Source organism: Callorhinus ursinus, unplaced genomic scaffold (genome assembly GCF_003265705.2).
Source record: "Callorhinus ursinus isolate GAN/ISIS: 27379988/994484 unplaced genomic scaffold, GSC_fseal_2.0 scaffold12, whole genome shotgun sequence".
NCBI classification, from domain to species: domain Eukaryota; kingdom Metazoa; phylum Chordata; class Mammalia; order Carnivora; family Otariidae; genus Callorhinus; species Callorhinus ursinus.
The window spans coordinates 26,319,379-26,333,948 of record NW_027397074.1 but is presented as its reverse complement, the minus strand read 5'-3'; the positions used below and the strand labels follow the sequence as shown (position 1 = coordinate 26,333,948).

General features: G+C 36.5%; 1 protein-coding gene across 2 annotated transcripts in view; it reads right to left on the bottom strand.

Moving 5' to 3' along the window:
• Window positions 1–2,193: 2,193 nt before the first annotated feature.
• Window positions 2,194–14,570, bottom strand: part of NXPH1 (neurexophilin 1) — a 284,715-nt gene continuing 272,338 nt past the window's right edge. For both annotated transcript variants that reach the window (XM_025873352.2, XM_073898879.1), the window contains one exon: window positions 2,194–6,621. In XM_025873352.2, the coding sequence (XP_025729137.1) occupies window positions 5,860–6,621 (762 nt within the window). In that variant the 3' untranslated portion in view covers window positions 2,194–5,859. The remainder of the gene's footprint in view (window positions 6,622–14,570) is intronic.

Below are 14,570 nucleotides of genomic sequence, written 5' to 3'. Positions count from 1 at the left end.
TTTTCCAAAGAACACATAGAGATGGCCAAAAGACACATGAAAAGATGCTCAACATCACTAATCATCAGGGAAATACAAAGCAAACCCACAATGAGATATTACTTCATACCTGTCAGAGTGGCTACCATCAAAAAGACAAAAAATAACAAGTGTTGGCAAGGATGTGGAGAAAAGGGAACCCTCATACACTTCTGGTGAGAGGGTAAATTAGTGCAGTCACTATGGAAAACAGTGTGGAAGTTCCTCAAAAAATTAAAAATAGAACTACCATATGATCCAGTAATTCCACTTCTAGGTATCTATCCAAAGGAAATGAAGACAAACTCAAAAAGATATATGCACCCCATGTTCATTGCAGCATTATTTATTTATAATAGCCAAGATATGGAAACAATGTAAGTGTCCATTAATGGATGAATGGATAAAGAAATTGTGTGTGTGTGTGACACACACACACACATACATACACACACGCATGCAATGGAATGTTATTCAGCCATAAAAAATAATGATCTCTTGCCATTTATGACATGAATGGATCTTGAGGGCATTATCCTAAATAAAATAAATCAGAGAAAGAAAAATACAGTATGATCCCCCTTATACTGGAATCAAAAACCAAAACCAAAAACAAAAAACCAAGCTCATCGATACAGAGAAGATATAGATTGCCGGAAAGAGGCAAGGGGTGGTAGACAAAATGGATGAAAGGGGTCAAAAAAGTACAAAATTTCAGTTATAAAATAAGTCATGGGGATATAATGTACAGCATGGTGATTATAGTTAATAATACTGTATCACATATTTAAAAGCTGCTAAGAGTAAATCTTCAAAGTTTTTATCACAAGAAAAAATTTTTGTAACTATGTATGGTGATGGATGTTAACTAGATTTATTGTAGTGATCATCTTGCAATATATACAAATATACAATCATTATGTTGTACACCTGAAACTAATATAAACTTATATACCAATTATACTTCAATTTTTAAAAAAGTCCACGAAATATTTCCAACCTGATTAGGTGATGTCACTTGGCCATGCTTTCTAACTGAAAATTTTCATAAGTTGCAAAAAAAGAAATTAATTTTAAAATTGGGTTTCAGAAAAGTGACAAAGTGAATTTTGGCAGTAATAGAAACAATGGCAGATATTTTACTTGCGAAAAATTACTTGTTTGGCAATAGCACATTCCAACAACTTTCTTGCATTATTTCTTTAAACAGTCACAATTTCAGTGGCCAAGTTTACTTCTGTGTTTAAATAAAGGAATTTGACCATCAGAGATCAGTAACATTCTAGTTGTCTCTTTGGAGCCCTGACAGAGAAGTAGGAAAGAGGAAGCTAGCTGCTGTCAGGTGAGGATGATGTGAGCAGTGCTTTAGCTGTATGTCTAAGTCACTAGTTAGAATTTGGGAGAATCAACGGCAACAGCCACTCAGCCCCCTCCCCCCCCCCCCCCCCGCAGGCCCTCCCTCCTCCTTCTGTATCCATCACTTCTGGGACCTTTAGAGTCATCCTCCAATCCATCAGTGATAAAAGGCATGTTCCTGCAAATGTAGAACCATAAATATTAAAGTGATTTTGATCAAACTTGGGGCACTTGGCCAGCTGCTTGACACTGGTAGTCTCCTAATTTTAGACTATGTCACTAGACTTTGTTCACACCAACAACTTGAAACTAAAATTCTCTCATGAGAATAGTGTTCTTTGCCACCCTAGTAAAAAGTAGTTGTAAATTTGTTACTTAAAAATATTTCTGATAGTATTGGATATAAAACACAATGATACACAACAATTTTAAATTAAGGAATGTTTTCTTTATGCTCTCAATCCCTGAAATCAGTCTTTGGTATGCATGGGACTCCTGAGAAAAGCCTGCTGTAGCAACCAGCTTTTCAGGATTCAATTCTGGCTTAAAGATACTCAGTTTTTGTCTCCTATAAACTAGGAAAATAGTAATCATCTTTTAAACACATTCATGTTTTTAAATTTTGTATTTTTACTGCATCTACTAATTTGCATTTTATTTAAATAAAAATGTAAAGATAAATAATATATATAAATAGGTAAAGAGATTGATAATTGAATAAATATCAATAAATATCTGAAACTGGTACAGCAGCCACATTTTTCAAAGGCTTATAAACCCAGCCATTTGAATTTGCTTCGGGCTAAAACTTCGCAAAGTTGATGATGGAGATGCAAATTGCTTTTCCAAAGAGCTGTTTATATTGGTTAAGCTGTTTCTTACATGTAAAACAGTGGGGAAAAGGGAAAAGACAGAACACTTTCTCAGGCTTCTCATGATTTCTTTTAATCTATTCTGTGCAAAAATATGGCTTACAGTTTATTGCTGAAATGTAGGAACATGAAGAGTCCCAGTCCACGGTTTTAAACTTAACAAGTATCTCAATTACTTGCAGAATAATTACTTCCAGAACTTTAATACTATTCTATTAACAGTTATACCCCTTCTACTCATGCGGAGAAATTCTAACAAGAGCCAGGGACTCAAAAGTGCCCGACTGAAACCATGCCATGACAATGCATTATTTTTATCATAAGTAGATAAACCAGTAACTCATACCATTTTTCTTCCATGAGGCAAGAGGCTGCAATATTTCCTCATAATAATTTCAATTTTACTAAAATGTTTCTGAAAAGAACAACAGGTAGCAACAAACCCATGTTTACATCAAGTGCTATCTATTTCCCCCTTGCAGGGTTTTTTTTTTTTTTTTCTGTATCTTAGCAAAGGGGTGAAATAGTATTTAAGATTCTAGAGAAGATGATTTTCTTAGTGCAACTTAAAATTTAATTTCTCCAAATAACAAATAGATTTCTAGCATAATTAAAACTTAACTAACTAGTTTGTTAAATCAACAAGTTGGTCTAATAAAGTTTTAATCTAAACCTTAGAATCTTCATATTCATCATGATCCTTGTCCAGAACAGGAAGAGTATATTGGATACAAAGTCCTACATCATCATGACTTTCCTATATTACAGATGGAGGTGTTGATGATGTAGCAATTTGAGTAAGTGTGTACAGGGCCAGAAAAAAAGAGTACTGAAAGTTTGGTTTTTAAAAAATTGAAATTCTTGTTGGAAGTTTGCTACATTTTCTTTTTCTTTTAAAGAAAAACTACAGAAAAATAATTCAAATTCATTGGATGTTTGTTAGGTATGGTCTGTATGTTTATAAAAATGTAAAAGCAACATTTCATGGGGAGGTTAGAAAGCAGGGCAGATGGGTGGAGACTGAAATGTATTTTTATCTCATCTTGAATTTTGAATTAAAAAAGGAGATTAGGGGCGCCTGGGTGGTTCAATGGGTTAAGCATCTGCCTTCGGCTCAGGTCATGATCCCAGGGTCCTGAGATCAAGCCCCACATCAGGCTCCCTGCCCAGAGGGGAGTCTGCTTCGCCCTCTCTCTCTCCCTCTGCCTGCTGCTCCCCCCGCTTGTGCTCTCTCTCTCTGTCAAATAAATAAATAAAATCTTAAAAAAATAAAATAATAAAATAAAAAATAAAAAAGGACAGATTAGACCACATAATGGAAGTCACAGTCCACTAATCAAATGGTCCTAAAAAATTTTTTAAATGATTTTCCCCTTCTCATTTATTCTCCTTTTTGCTAAGCACAACTAACTTCTAAGGATCATTTTGATAAATAAATCCCAGAATAACAAGATTTATCTGTAGCAAATATGTCCCACAGCTGGAACTCATGAAGCATTTATTGCCTGTTGTGCCAGAGAGAGTCTGTTCCAACATTAGCTTCTAAATTCCATGGCAAATTAATTAATACGTTGATAGAAATGGTTGTCTAGATATATTGGAGAATTTTGAGAGATGGACATTTAACAGAACGATGTGTCTTTGATTTGCAGTTGAAGGCTCTCTTTAGTCAAATCAGTTGCTGAGTTCTCACTTTAGAACTCTGTGGTCTTATGTTCCCTGTAGTACTTCAATTATTTTCTGTATGAAAACATACTTATCCCTATGCAGCATGAAGGGAAGATGAGAACGGGTTAGTGTTTTAATCTGGCTTCTTTGGTTAACCTTTGAGACTCTTCATATCTCAATCCTCCACTTGTGACTTTAAAAATGGGTTATCTTGCATATTTCTTCTTCTGTTTATTTTGCTGGGATTACATACAGTAATTATGTTTTAAAAGAAAGCTTACTGTCCATAAACAATGCTACATAGGTAAGTTGATCCCATTTGGTGTAAGTATATCGGACACCAAAGCCCTTCACTGCTACTGTAATTTTCTCAGTTGAGTGATTACAGTAGAATCAGAGAAAGTCAGCCACAAAAAATTACCTTCTTCTCGGTCTCCCTGCTAAATAGAAACTACACAGGAAAAAAAATAGTTATAATATTTAGGAGACCTCAATCATCTCTTCTGCTCACTGATTTTTGGTATTTGTGAATCACTAGCACAACAATAAACCAAAAATGTGTGCAACGCCGTATGCCACAACTGCTTTCCAGGCTTGAAACTGAAATCCTAAGTTGTTTTGACTGAGCAACTAATAGCAATTTAGATAGTTCTGTACAAATTTAGAGACATGAGATGCAAAACCATTACTGTATTCCATCACATTCTTCTTGTCAGAACCACTTAAATCACCATCTTACACAAGCACATATTGAAACTCAACTTTAAGCATTTTATTTTTATGTACATTTCATTTTGTCCAGAAATAAAATATCTAAATACAGACAGACTGTAATGTTGTATATGTATAGCTTTCAACAATACTTGAGCTGAATAAATGCTTTGTACATTAAGTTTGTTTCTTAATGGAGGTCACAGCTACATTGATAAAATGGATTCCTCATATCCTTTTTTTTCTTTTTTAACCAATAACAAGCAGAGACAAGTACAAGTTAATATTAATAAGCAGCTCAAATAACACTGGGTTAAACTATGTACAATACAAACCATTCATACAAATGAAGACTAGGATATTGAATTTGTTACAATATGTGTAGTAAAGATAAGACAGACACTTATAACTTACATGGTGTCTGTCAGGCATTTCCCTTCTTATATAATGATCAGAACTTGTTTTAAGCAGCCTTAGCTGGTCTCACTTTGCAAAAGTCCAACGACTGGTGATGAAAGCTGTAATCCAATGTCTGCCCACATGTAAATTCCAAATGTTTGCTCATCTTTACTGAAAACAGGCTCCCTCCATAGAAAAAAAGAGCCATCTTATATTACCTTGAATGTGCCTACTATATGCTGGAAAAAAGTTACTACACTTTGTTGTGTTCATAAAATAAAGAATACTGAGCTCTAAAGACACATTTTTTTTCCATTTTAACAAGCATATACTCCTACAGTAGTATTTACCAGTACAGCTACTCCAAGCAGTAGGAATGCATGAATGGGGATTATTGATTAAAATGTACTCAAGACTTTAAAAGAGATTTCCATAACAGCAAGTGTTAGAAACCATTCACTGTCTAGTTAATCCTTTTGCTTGATGAAAGTTTATCCTAAACCATTATGAGTCAGACAATGAAAGCCCTCTTGACAGGAATCATGGCAGATGCAAGCTGAAATGTATAAGAATGTGTGTTTGTGTACATCTATGTGTGAGAGCATGTCTTCAAGTGTGCCTTTAAAATCTGTGGTGATTTACAACTATACTGAGAGATGAAGCTGACTGGGCAGAAATAACATCAGATTGATTTCCACTAGCATATTTGCAGCCAGTTGACAAGAGCAGCAGTGTAGACACATTCCAGGCAACAGATGTGACCTTCTTCTTTGAGGTAACAGCCCTGTCATATGACCTTTAATTCCTCAGGCTTCAGTCTCACCCATGTTCATCCTCATCCGGAGGGGAAGTAAGGTGTGTCGCTGTGGTAGTTGTAGTCGGGGCACACTTTCTGTACTAGTTTATAATCTGTACTATAAAAGGAAATGTAAATACAGATCACCTTAAAGGGCTTGGAGCAGAGCCAGGATACATGACTTTGGGTCTGCTCCTGGTAACAGGTTTTTGAAGGATCATAGTTGCAGAGTGTGTTCTTGGTAGCCTTGTCAACCTTTTCATATTCAATGCGACAGTTAAAGGACTTGGAATCTTTGGCATCAATCACGGTTTGTTGTGCCAAGTCGAATTCCACTATTTTTGTAGGGGGCACCAAGCTGACAGATACATTCCCTTGACCAGTGGAATTATGCCTGAAATAAACACTAAATGTCCCATTGCCATGATCTACAATTTTCCCAGTTATCAACAGGTTTAGCTTCACTGTTTTGATGTTGGAATGAAAATCACCCCATCCAAACATTTTCTTAAACTTGCCCGTCTTAACAATGGGCCTTCGCTTGGCCCTGGGCCGAGGCTCTTGGAGGTCTGTGGAGTTCCTCAGCCAGTCCCAAAGGTCTTGCTCAGAATAAGGTTCTGGGGTATCATATCGCAGGTCTAAATCTGTATCATTTTCTTTGCCACGAAAAGTCTGTGACAGGAGTCGGCTGATAGACAAGTCTTTGCTGCTTTCTGTCCATATGTGCTTTAGTGTGGATTTGCTGCTTCCTGATTTTAGAAGTTCTGACTTTCCACCATTTGTTAAATTGGCACATGTGACCTGAAAATGGAACAGAAAAATGGTGTTTACATCTCCGTATCTGAGAACACCCAACACACAGATCCAAGCCCTTTCTCAGAGGCTCAGAATTAAATGACACTTCACTTAAATTACCTTTAGCATCTGGCCAACATTTATTTATTAAGACATGATAAAATACAACTTACATTTTTATATGAGATGGGAGAGAGGAGATGTAGGTGGATAAAAACCACTAAACATGACTGAAAGACTATATAAAAATATTGACTTTGACAAGGAAAAGACCACCTAACATGAGTAAAGCAAACTGAATTCAAACAGAAATCAAACTAATTATTTCTTAGCACCAAAATCCAAACACTTTTAAAATAAAAATTTTACAAATCATTGTTATTTTTCTACTTCAAAATTACCATAAGCTTTAAAACTGTATGATTCTCAGAAATACGTCAACCAACATCCTAAAGACTTTTGGTAGTTTGTGCCACAGTCCTATTAGAAAAGTCAGTTCTGCAAAGACACTCTAGTATTTTAACTGGTCAAAACAAAACATGTTTATTATCTATTATTAGCATGGAACATATTGTATAAGACATAATGTTTTTCAAATAATACATCATGTGTTAAAAAAAAAAAAAGAAGACAGTAGGAAGGGTAAAATGAGGGGGGGAATCGGAAGGGGAGATGAACCATGAGAGACTATGGAATCTGAGAAACAAACTGAGGGTTCTAGAGGGGAGGGGGTGGGGGGATGGGTTAGGCTGGTGATGGGTATTAAAGAGGGTATGTATTGAATGGAGCACTGGGTGTTATAAGCAAACAACGAATCATGGAACACTGCATCAAAAACTAATGGTGTAAAGTATGGTGATTAACATAACAAAATAAAATTTTAAAAAAGACATAATGTTTTTGCCTTAAGGGGTTTAAAATGTGGTCTAGGAAAAAGGACATAAATGAAAACATCTAAAACACAACATCTTAGAGATAACTGACAATCTAGAGAAACAAACAACACATGGTCACTTTAGGTTGGAATGTGAGAGTCACATTCAGAAACCATCCTCCTGGGACCCTGGTCTTGTCTCTTTGGGAAGATTTAGATCCCCAACTAGTCCAGAGATTCAGAGGAACCCTAAATCTAACTTACTGACCAAACATCCAAATCTGTACTTGCCAAATTAAACAAGCATTGTCCTTAGCACAGCTCCTATATTTATGCTTAGTATAGAAGAAATAAAAGTAAGAAAGAAAGGAGTATCCACAAGCCTAAAGTTAAAGCAGTGACCTCTGATCCTGACAGGGAGGCCTCAAGGAAGTAGGGAAGACAGCCAAGAACCCACAGGAATTAAAACAGCCAATACAAAAAAAACCTTTTAAGATGACTGAATGCCTATAGGGTAAGTCTGCCAAAGAGAGTCCCACACTGCCCATTAAGAAGCCAAGTTTCACAATAAACCTCCATCTTCAGTCCTATCTCAGGCATGAGCTTGACTACCACTCAGCAGCTTCGTTTGGACCCTCCAGTCCCCTTCTAAACTGCTCTCAAAATAAGAGGCCATTGCTGGAAAGCTTTTCAATTCAGGTCTACTAGGAATTAGAACTGCATTCTAGAGGTCTGTCTATAGACTTAGGCATGAAGGCCTAAGGTACAACTCTGGCCTCAGAATAGCCTTTTACTCCATCACTTGTGCTAAAAGGAAGGGCATAAACTTTAGAGCCAGTCTCCCTGAAATCTATGCTAAGCTCTGCCACTGCCAAGCTGTATGCCCTTGGGTCAAGTCATTTAACATCCCTCTACCTCAGTTTCCTACATCTGCAAAGTGAGGGTAACAATGGTGCCTCCCTCATAAGGTAGCTCAGACATGGAAACAGTTTGATTAAATTTAGCTATTTTTATAAATCCCAAGCTGCTATGTGAAGACAACTAGAGAAAGGAGGTCACCAAGTGGTACATATGGAGATCTGTTTGGAGGGTAGCTTTGCTCTTGATTACATAGCCAAGTACTCAGAACCTACATGGGATGTGTTTCCCCAGGGATATACATGCAAGAGGCCTTGGTAATCTAAGCTAGAACAAAGTCACTTAGATCTGTAATGTTGCCTTTTCACAAATTCCTCAGGATCAATGAGCTTTCCCACTGCCAGCTGGCAAATGGTCTTATCTCTACCCAGTTCAAATTGAGACAATGTGAGTGGTATGAAGCCATTCCCACGTGGGAAAAACTACCAACTGAAGCTGGTCTCTTCCCAGTAATGCTGAGCTTAAGAAACCCTGCAAGTTTAGTCCCACATGAACTCATCGCCTCCGAGAGAAAATGGATTTATACCTCATGACTGCACCATGAAAAACCAAGACTATGATATTGGGTAGGCTAACACAAAAGCTCTGTCACCATTTCAAGCTACTAGCCTGGGTCCAGTTGCAACCACTGTGATCCTCAAGGCAATTGCGATGTCTTTATAGAAAGTCTGGAAGGCCATTGTGCACAAAGGTTAATAGAGAAGAGACAAACACTGACCAATGGAGAATCAGACTCTAGGGATGGGATGAGGTGCAGAAATAATGTGTGGATTGTGGTGGAGGTGCCACATCTAACGGAAGTAAAGATCACCCTCCTAAACACAATCTCTAAACTCTTAAACATATCAATACCCAACCAAAATGAACAAACTTGCGGCAAATATAGGGAATTGAAAGAAGGTTGTGTTTGCTGCTGACTTTTTTTTTAATTTAAATTCAATTAGCCAAGGTATAAGTACATCATTAGTTTTTGATATAACGTTCAATGATTCATTGAGTATAACACCCAGTGCTTGTCATATCACGTGCCCTCTTTAATACCCATCTTTCTTTTAGTGCTAGGTACTTCCCTTTCAGTTCTCCTCAACCCTCAAATTGGTCTCTCCTCTTTTCCCCCTGCACCCAAACCGTTTCCTGTTTGCAAATCCCTTTCATTCCAAAACATTCCAGAAATGGATCACACTCAAGCAGTATGTGAGCAGTAACAGCAAAGTGGCTGCCTTATCAAAATTCAATTTGTTTTTTAACAAGGACTAAATATTAAGTCTTAATGGGATGAGATTGAGAAGGAAATATCCGTTGGGGAGGGGGATGATGCATAGAAATGTATGAGCTTTCTGAAGGGAAAAGCATGAAATTTCCTACCTATCCTCTCTGCCTGATAATGAAGTCAGTCCTCTATGGAACAATTTTTACTCTAATCTGAAAAGTATAATCCTTAGTACTTCCATAGTTAATATTGTATCATTATAATTTACAAAACAAAAACAACTACAGTTCTCCTACTAATTCACTGAAAGAAGTGCATTTCAAAATAACTTTTTCTATAATGGTAGCTATAGTATAAAATTTAAAACAAACAATTTGTAAGAGTAGTACAGCTTTTTTAGCTTAGGATTTTATTTTTTGTGTATTTGTTTTATTTTGTCTCGATGAAATCTGATTGGTCAAACATCCAAATCTCTACTTGCCTGACTATATAAATGTTGTCCTTAACCCAGCCTCTATATTTATGCTTAGTACAAAGGAATTACAAGAAATAAATGCATGTCCTATTCTCAATTTTTACCTGGAATTACATAAATAGTTTCCTATTCTTTGGGTGACAAGAAAAATAAATACAGGCATGTATTTGGTTTCAGTACTTGTATCTCAGCATCAACACAGTTGATTAGGAGAGGGGCTGTAATGAGACACATCCATGGTGCACTGGCTCATGAAGCAGTAATGAATTGTCCCAAAAGAAGGAAGTGAAAGGGAATTAGAGTGCAATACACCAGCAGCATATGAGGAGTGAAAGGAAAAAAATGTAGAAGTAGGAGATAGGATTTTAAAGAGCCAATCTATTCAAAAAGGATGCTAAGACTGACAGGCAGATAAACCTCTGAATTTCGGGTAGAACAGATATTTAGTTCTAAATGATACTCTCCACAGCTGTAGTGATTATGAGTGTGAGTTCTGGAGCTAGATGGCCTGAATCCTAATCCAGGCCGTGATCTGTAACAGCTACGTGATATAGGCAAGTGGCTCAACTTGTTTACACTTACGTTTATCTCTTCTAGAAAACAGGAGAAGAACGTCTCCCTCCTTCATAGAGCTGTTTTGTGAATCAAGTAGGACACTCTATTTAAAGCACTAAGAGCAGTACCTGGGCCATGGTGAGTGTTCAACATTATTATTACTATTAACATCAAATATTTTAACCTCCGAATCTCACTGGATAATATTTTTGTAAGTGAATAATAATAGGATATGAAACCAAAAAAATATTTTTATAAGAAAATCTCTCTTTTACATAACCAAAACCGTGAAGCTAACAATTAAAAAAGAAAGCATATACTTTTAAAAGTTCTGGTGTGACAACCAAAGAATATGGCAAGTTGAGTAGATAGTAAAACTCAAGTTAACAAAGAATGAGCATAAGTTCAGCCATTAAACTGCTCAACTACCAAATGCAAAGCATTTATTTGTAATGCAAAAGCCTTGCAGTGGTGCTGTCAAGAAACCTCTCCAGAACATCTCAGTTTGAGTACAGAATCAAAGTAGGTTTAGCTGTAATTGTCAACAACCCAGTCTTGAATATTCTTATTTCTCTCTTCCCTTCCCCTTTCTTTTCATTTAGGTTAGGAGAGAAGCAGGGCAAAGTCTTAAAAGATTATCAATCATGAAAACCCAAGAAGTGTCCTTAGGAAAATCCCCAGACCTGTTGAGCATAAGTAATCCTGACTTATTTTGTTTTATTAGTTCAATAACTATATAGTGAGACTTTGCTAATATTGAGTCAAATAATAGGAATACAAAGCTAAATAAGACATGGTCCTTGCCCTCAAGAAGTTCACAGTCTAATGGGGAAATCAATTAAGCAAGTAACAATGAGATGTGACTAACACTATGTACAACATTCTAGTAGTCAGAATCAAAGTTGAAAGGTAGAGAAGATGTAACAGTAGAAATAATCCTGGGATCTAGGAGATAAAAGACACTTAGGAGTTCAACAGAGAGAGAAGAGGCCAAAGGAGATCCAAGCGTAAGGAACATACTGTGTAAATCACAGAGCTGAGAAAGGGGCATGTTAAATATAAGAATGGAAAATAGCTCCTTACTGCTGAGCCTCAGGGAGCATTGAAAAGGAGAAAAAGGAGAAGTTGTAAGAAGTGGGTAGAAATTGAAGAAGGTGGGCTAGGGTCAAATTGTGATGTTCCTACTAAGGCATTTGAACTTAAACTTATAGGTAGTGGGGAATCACTAAATTTTGTTCTGTTTGCTTTTGTTTTTGTTTGTGTGTGTCTGTTTTGCTTTTGTTTATTTATCCTGCTTTTAATTAGGTTATTCTGGCTCTAGAAAAATCACTGAGTAGACATTGAAGGATGAATTAGTAGGGAGAGACCCTGAAGGAAGAATGACTAGTAGAATGATTCATTACATAACTAATTGTCATACTTCATTTGAGAAAGTAAAAATGAGACTTCACCAAGGCAATGGCAGAGAAAAAGTAAAAGAAAAATGGATATGAGATAGTTCAGAGGTAGGATTAACTCAGCTTGATGACTTTTTGACTAAGCAGGAATATAAAAAGTTGAATTAATGAGTTTCCTGGCATCTGCAGAGAATACAGAAGTAACAAGTTAGCTGGAAAATATAATTAAATCTCAGAGGAAAATTGGAGGTTGAAGTGCCTGCAAGACATTCCAGTGATGCTATTCAAAGAAAGTTGGTAACATGGGTCTGAATGTCTGCAGAAATGAGAGGGATAGTGATGTTGATTTTGTAGTAGGAACGAAATGTATTGTTCAGATAGAACATGGTGACACAGAAGAAGGTTGGTAGCAATATCTAATGCCAGTGCTCTGAGGACAAGCAGAAGAGGAGCCAGGATAGGTAGAGACAAAGGAGGATATTAGAAAGAAAATATTATTGTAGAAACAAAGAAAAGTGGGGGAGAGGAAAGGCAGGCATAGGCAGATTCAAATTCCAAGTAAACAGGGACACCTGGGTGGCTCAGTCAGTTGAGCGTCTGCCTTCAGCTCAGGACATGATCCCGGGGTCCTGGGATCGAGTCCCACATTGGGCTCCCTGCTCCACGGGAAGCCTGATTCTCCCTCTGCCTCTGCCTCTCTCTCTCTCTGTCTCTCATGAATAAATAAATAAAATCTTAAAAAAAAAACTTCCAAGTAAACGTTGAATAGTATAAACACTTGGAAAGAAGCCCCTTGACTTTTGAATCCACTACTAAAAACTTCTTGATATTAACAGCTACATGCTTTAGAATTAACCATGTTCTTAGAAGGTAGAGCCAACTTCAGGCCTTTTCTTTTCAACAAACACTGAGCATACGCTGTTGTGCCAGGTACAGTTACGGGAACAGGAAATTAAAAAAAAAAATCCTTTGAATCCACTACTAATGACCTTACTGAAGCTAGTTTTAGTAGTGGTGAAGAGATGATGCAAGATGAGAAAGAGTAACTAGCTTAATCCACCTACTCCCAGCTGCGGTCAGGAATCACTGGCTGACTCGTTCTCTCATATTGCTTTGCATCTTAAGAATTTTCAATTTTGAAACACATAAATATACACATAAAATTGAAAGATTTTGAGCCCTACTGAATAAAAAAGTATCATTAAAAAGAAACCTTACATCCAGAACACCTTCTACTGTTGATATTACAAACATAATAAAAGAGTTTCTTTTTCAAAGTCACCTAAAGATTCTTTGATGTCAGTATATCTGAGTGATAACAAAAGTGAAGACTATGGCATAAAGATGAGTACAAAAGAAAAAGCTGACAACATCTAATGAACCCAATTCCAAAAAAGGCAAAGCATTGTAAAACTTTTTCTACAAACAATCTATTTGGTATCAGTGAAAACACCAAATACACTTTCTGCCTGAATATAATTTTCCATGTCAAAAGTCACCACACCCGTTCCGAAGGAGCTGGTTTGCCAGTCCAATGATACCATTTCCACAGGTTATATGTGTTGTCTGTCTCATTGTTTAAGAGACAGGATCATAAAGATTGTTAACATGATTAGAGGGATGCAATTTAAAGTACACGTGCATTTAAGAACATCCAAAAATAGGTACAAAGAGAAGGGTCATTTCCTTCAACCATAAACAAAGACAGAGCTTGGGTTTAACATGAAGTGAGATTGCCTGGGGCAGGACCTGTGTATGGGACTAAGGAGAAAAGACTGCCATTGGAGGGTGGAATGTAAGCATATAAGAGCTGCCACACTTCGATCTAACTCCTTCTCTGTATACTTTAGGACCACACTTTCACATCGTTTCCTCTATTATCTTTTCATTATAGGCTTACAATCATGATGTCAATACAGTATCATTTAAGATATTGTTGAAAGATACCACTTTTGGAAAACAAACCACTCCTCAACTATACTGCCTCCTCAATTATTCTCCGGGCCTTATGAGACAGTATATAAACATTTCACTCCTTTACATATACTATATCCAATGAGAGGTGTCTCCAGATGTTTTTATAAAACCTCTTTTTATAAAAGAGCAATAAGATGCCTTTTAATTTCCTGCACGTTTTACTGTCGATCTATTTAACTAACCTGCACGTTTTACTGTCGACCTATTACTATTCAATATAAATAATTTCAAGATTACTTTGAAAATTATGTATTTATTTCATCAACTGTATGAATACTTAAGCCAAAAATTTTAAACAACTTGATTCTTAAGCAATATCTTTCAATGGTGAATAACTAATCAACAAAATGGTCTTGCTCTATGATTACTTCATTTTGACAATTTTGTGATTTGCTATGTTGAATATATGTTGCATACTCTTAACTGCTATTGGATAAGGGCATACCATATTCCAGTCGTGGTAATTAGTATTTGATGTATGACATTGTATTTAATTTAAACTGGGACTAAGGAGAAAAGACTGCCATTGGATGGTGGAATGTAAGCATA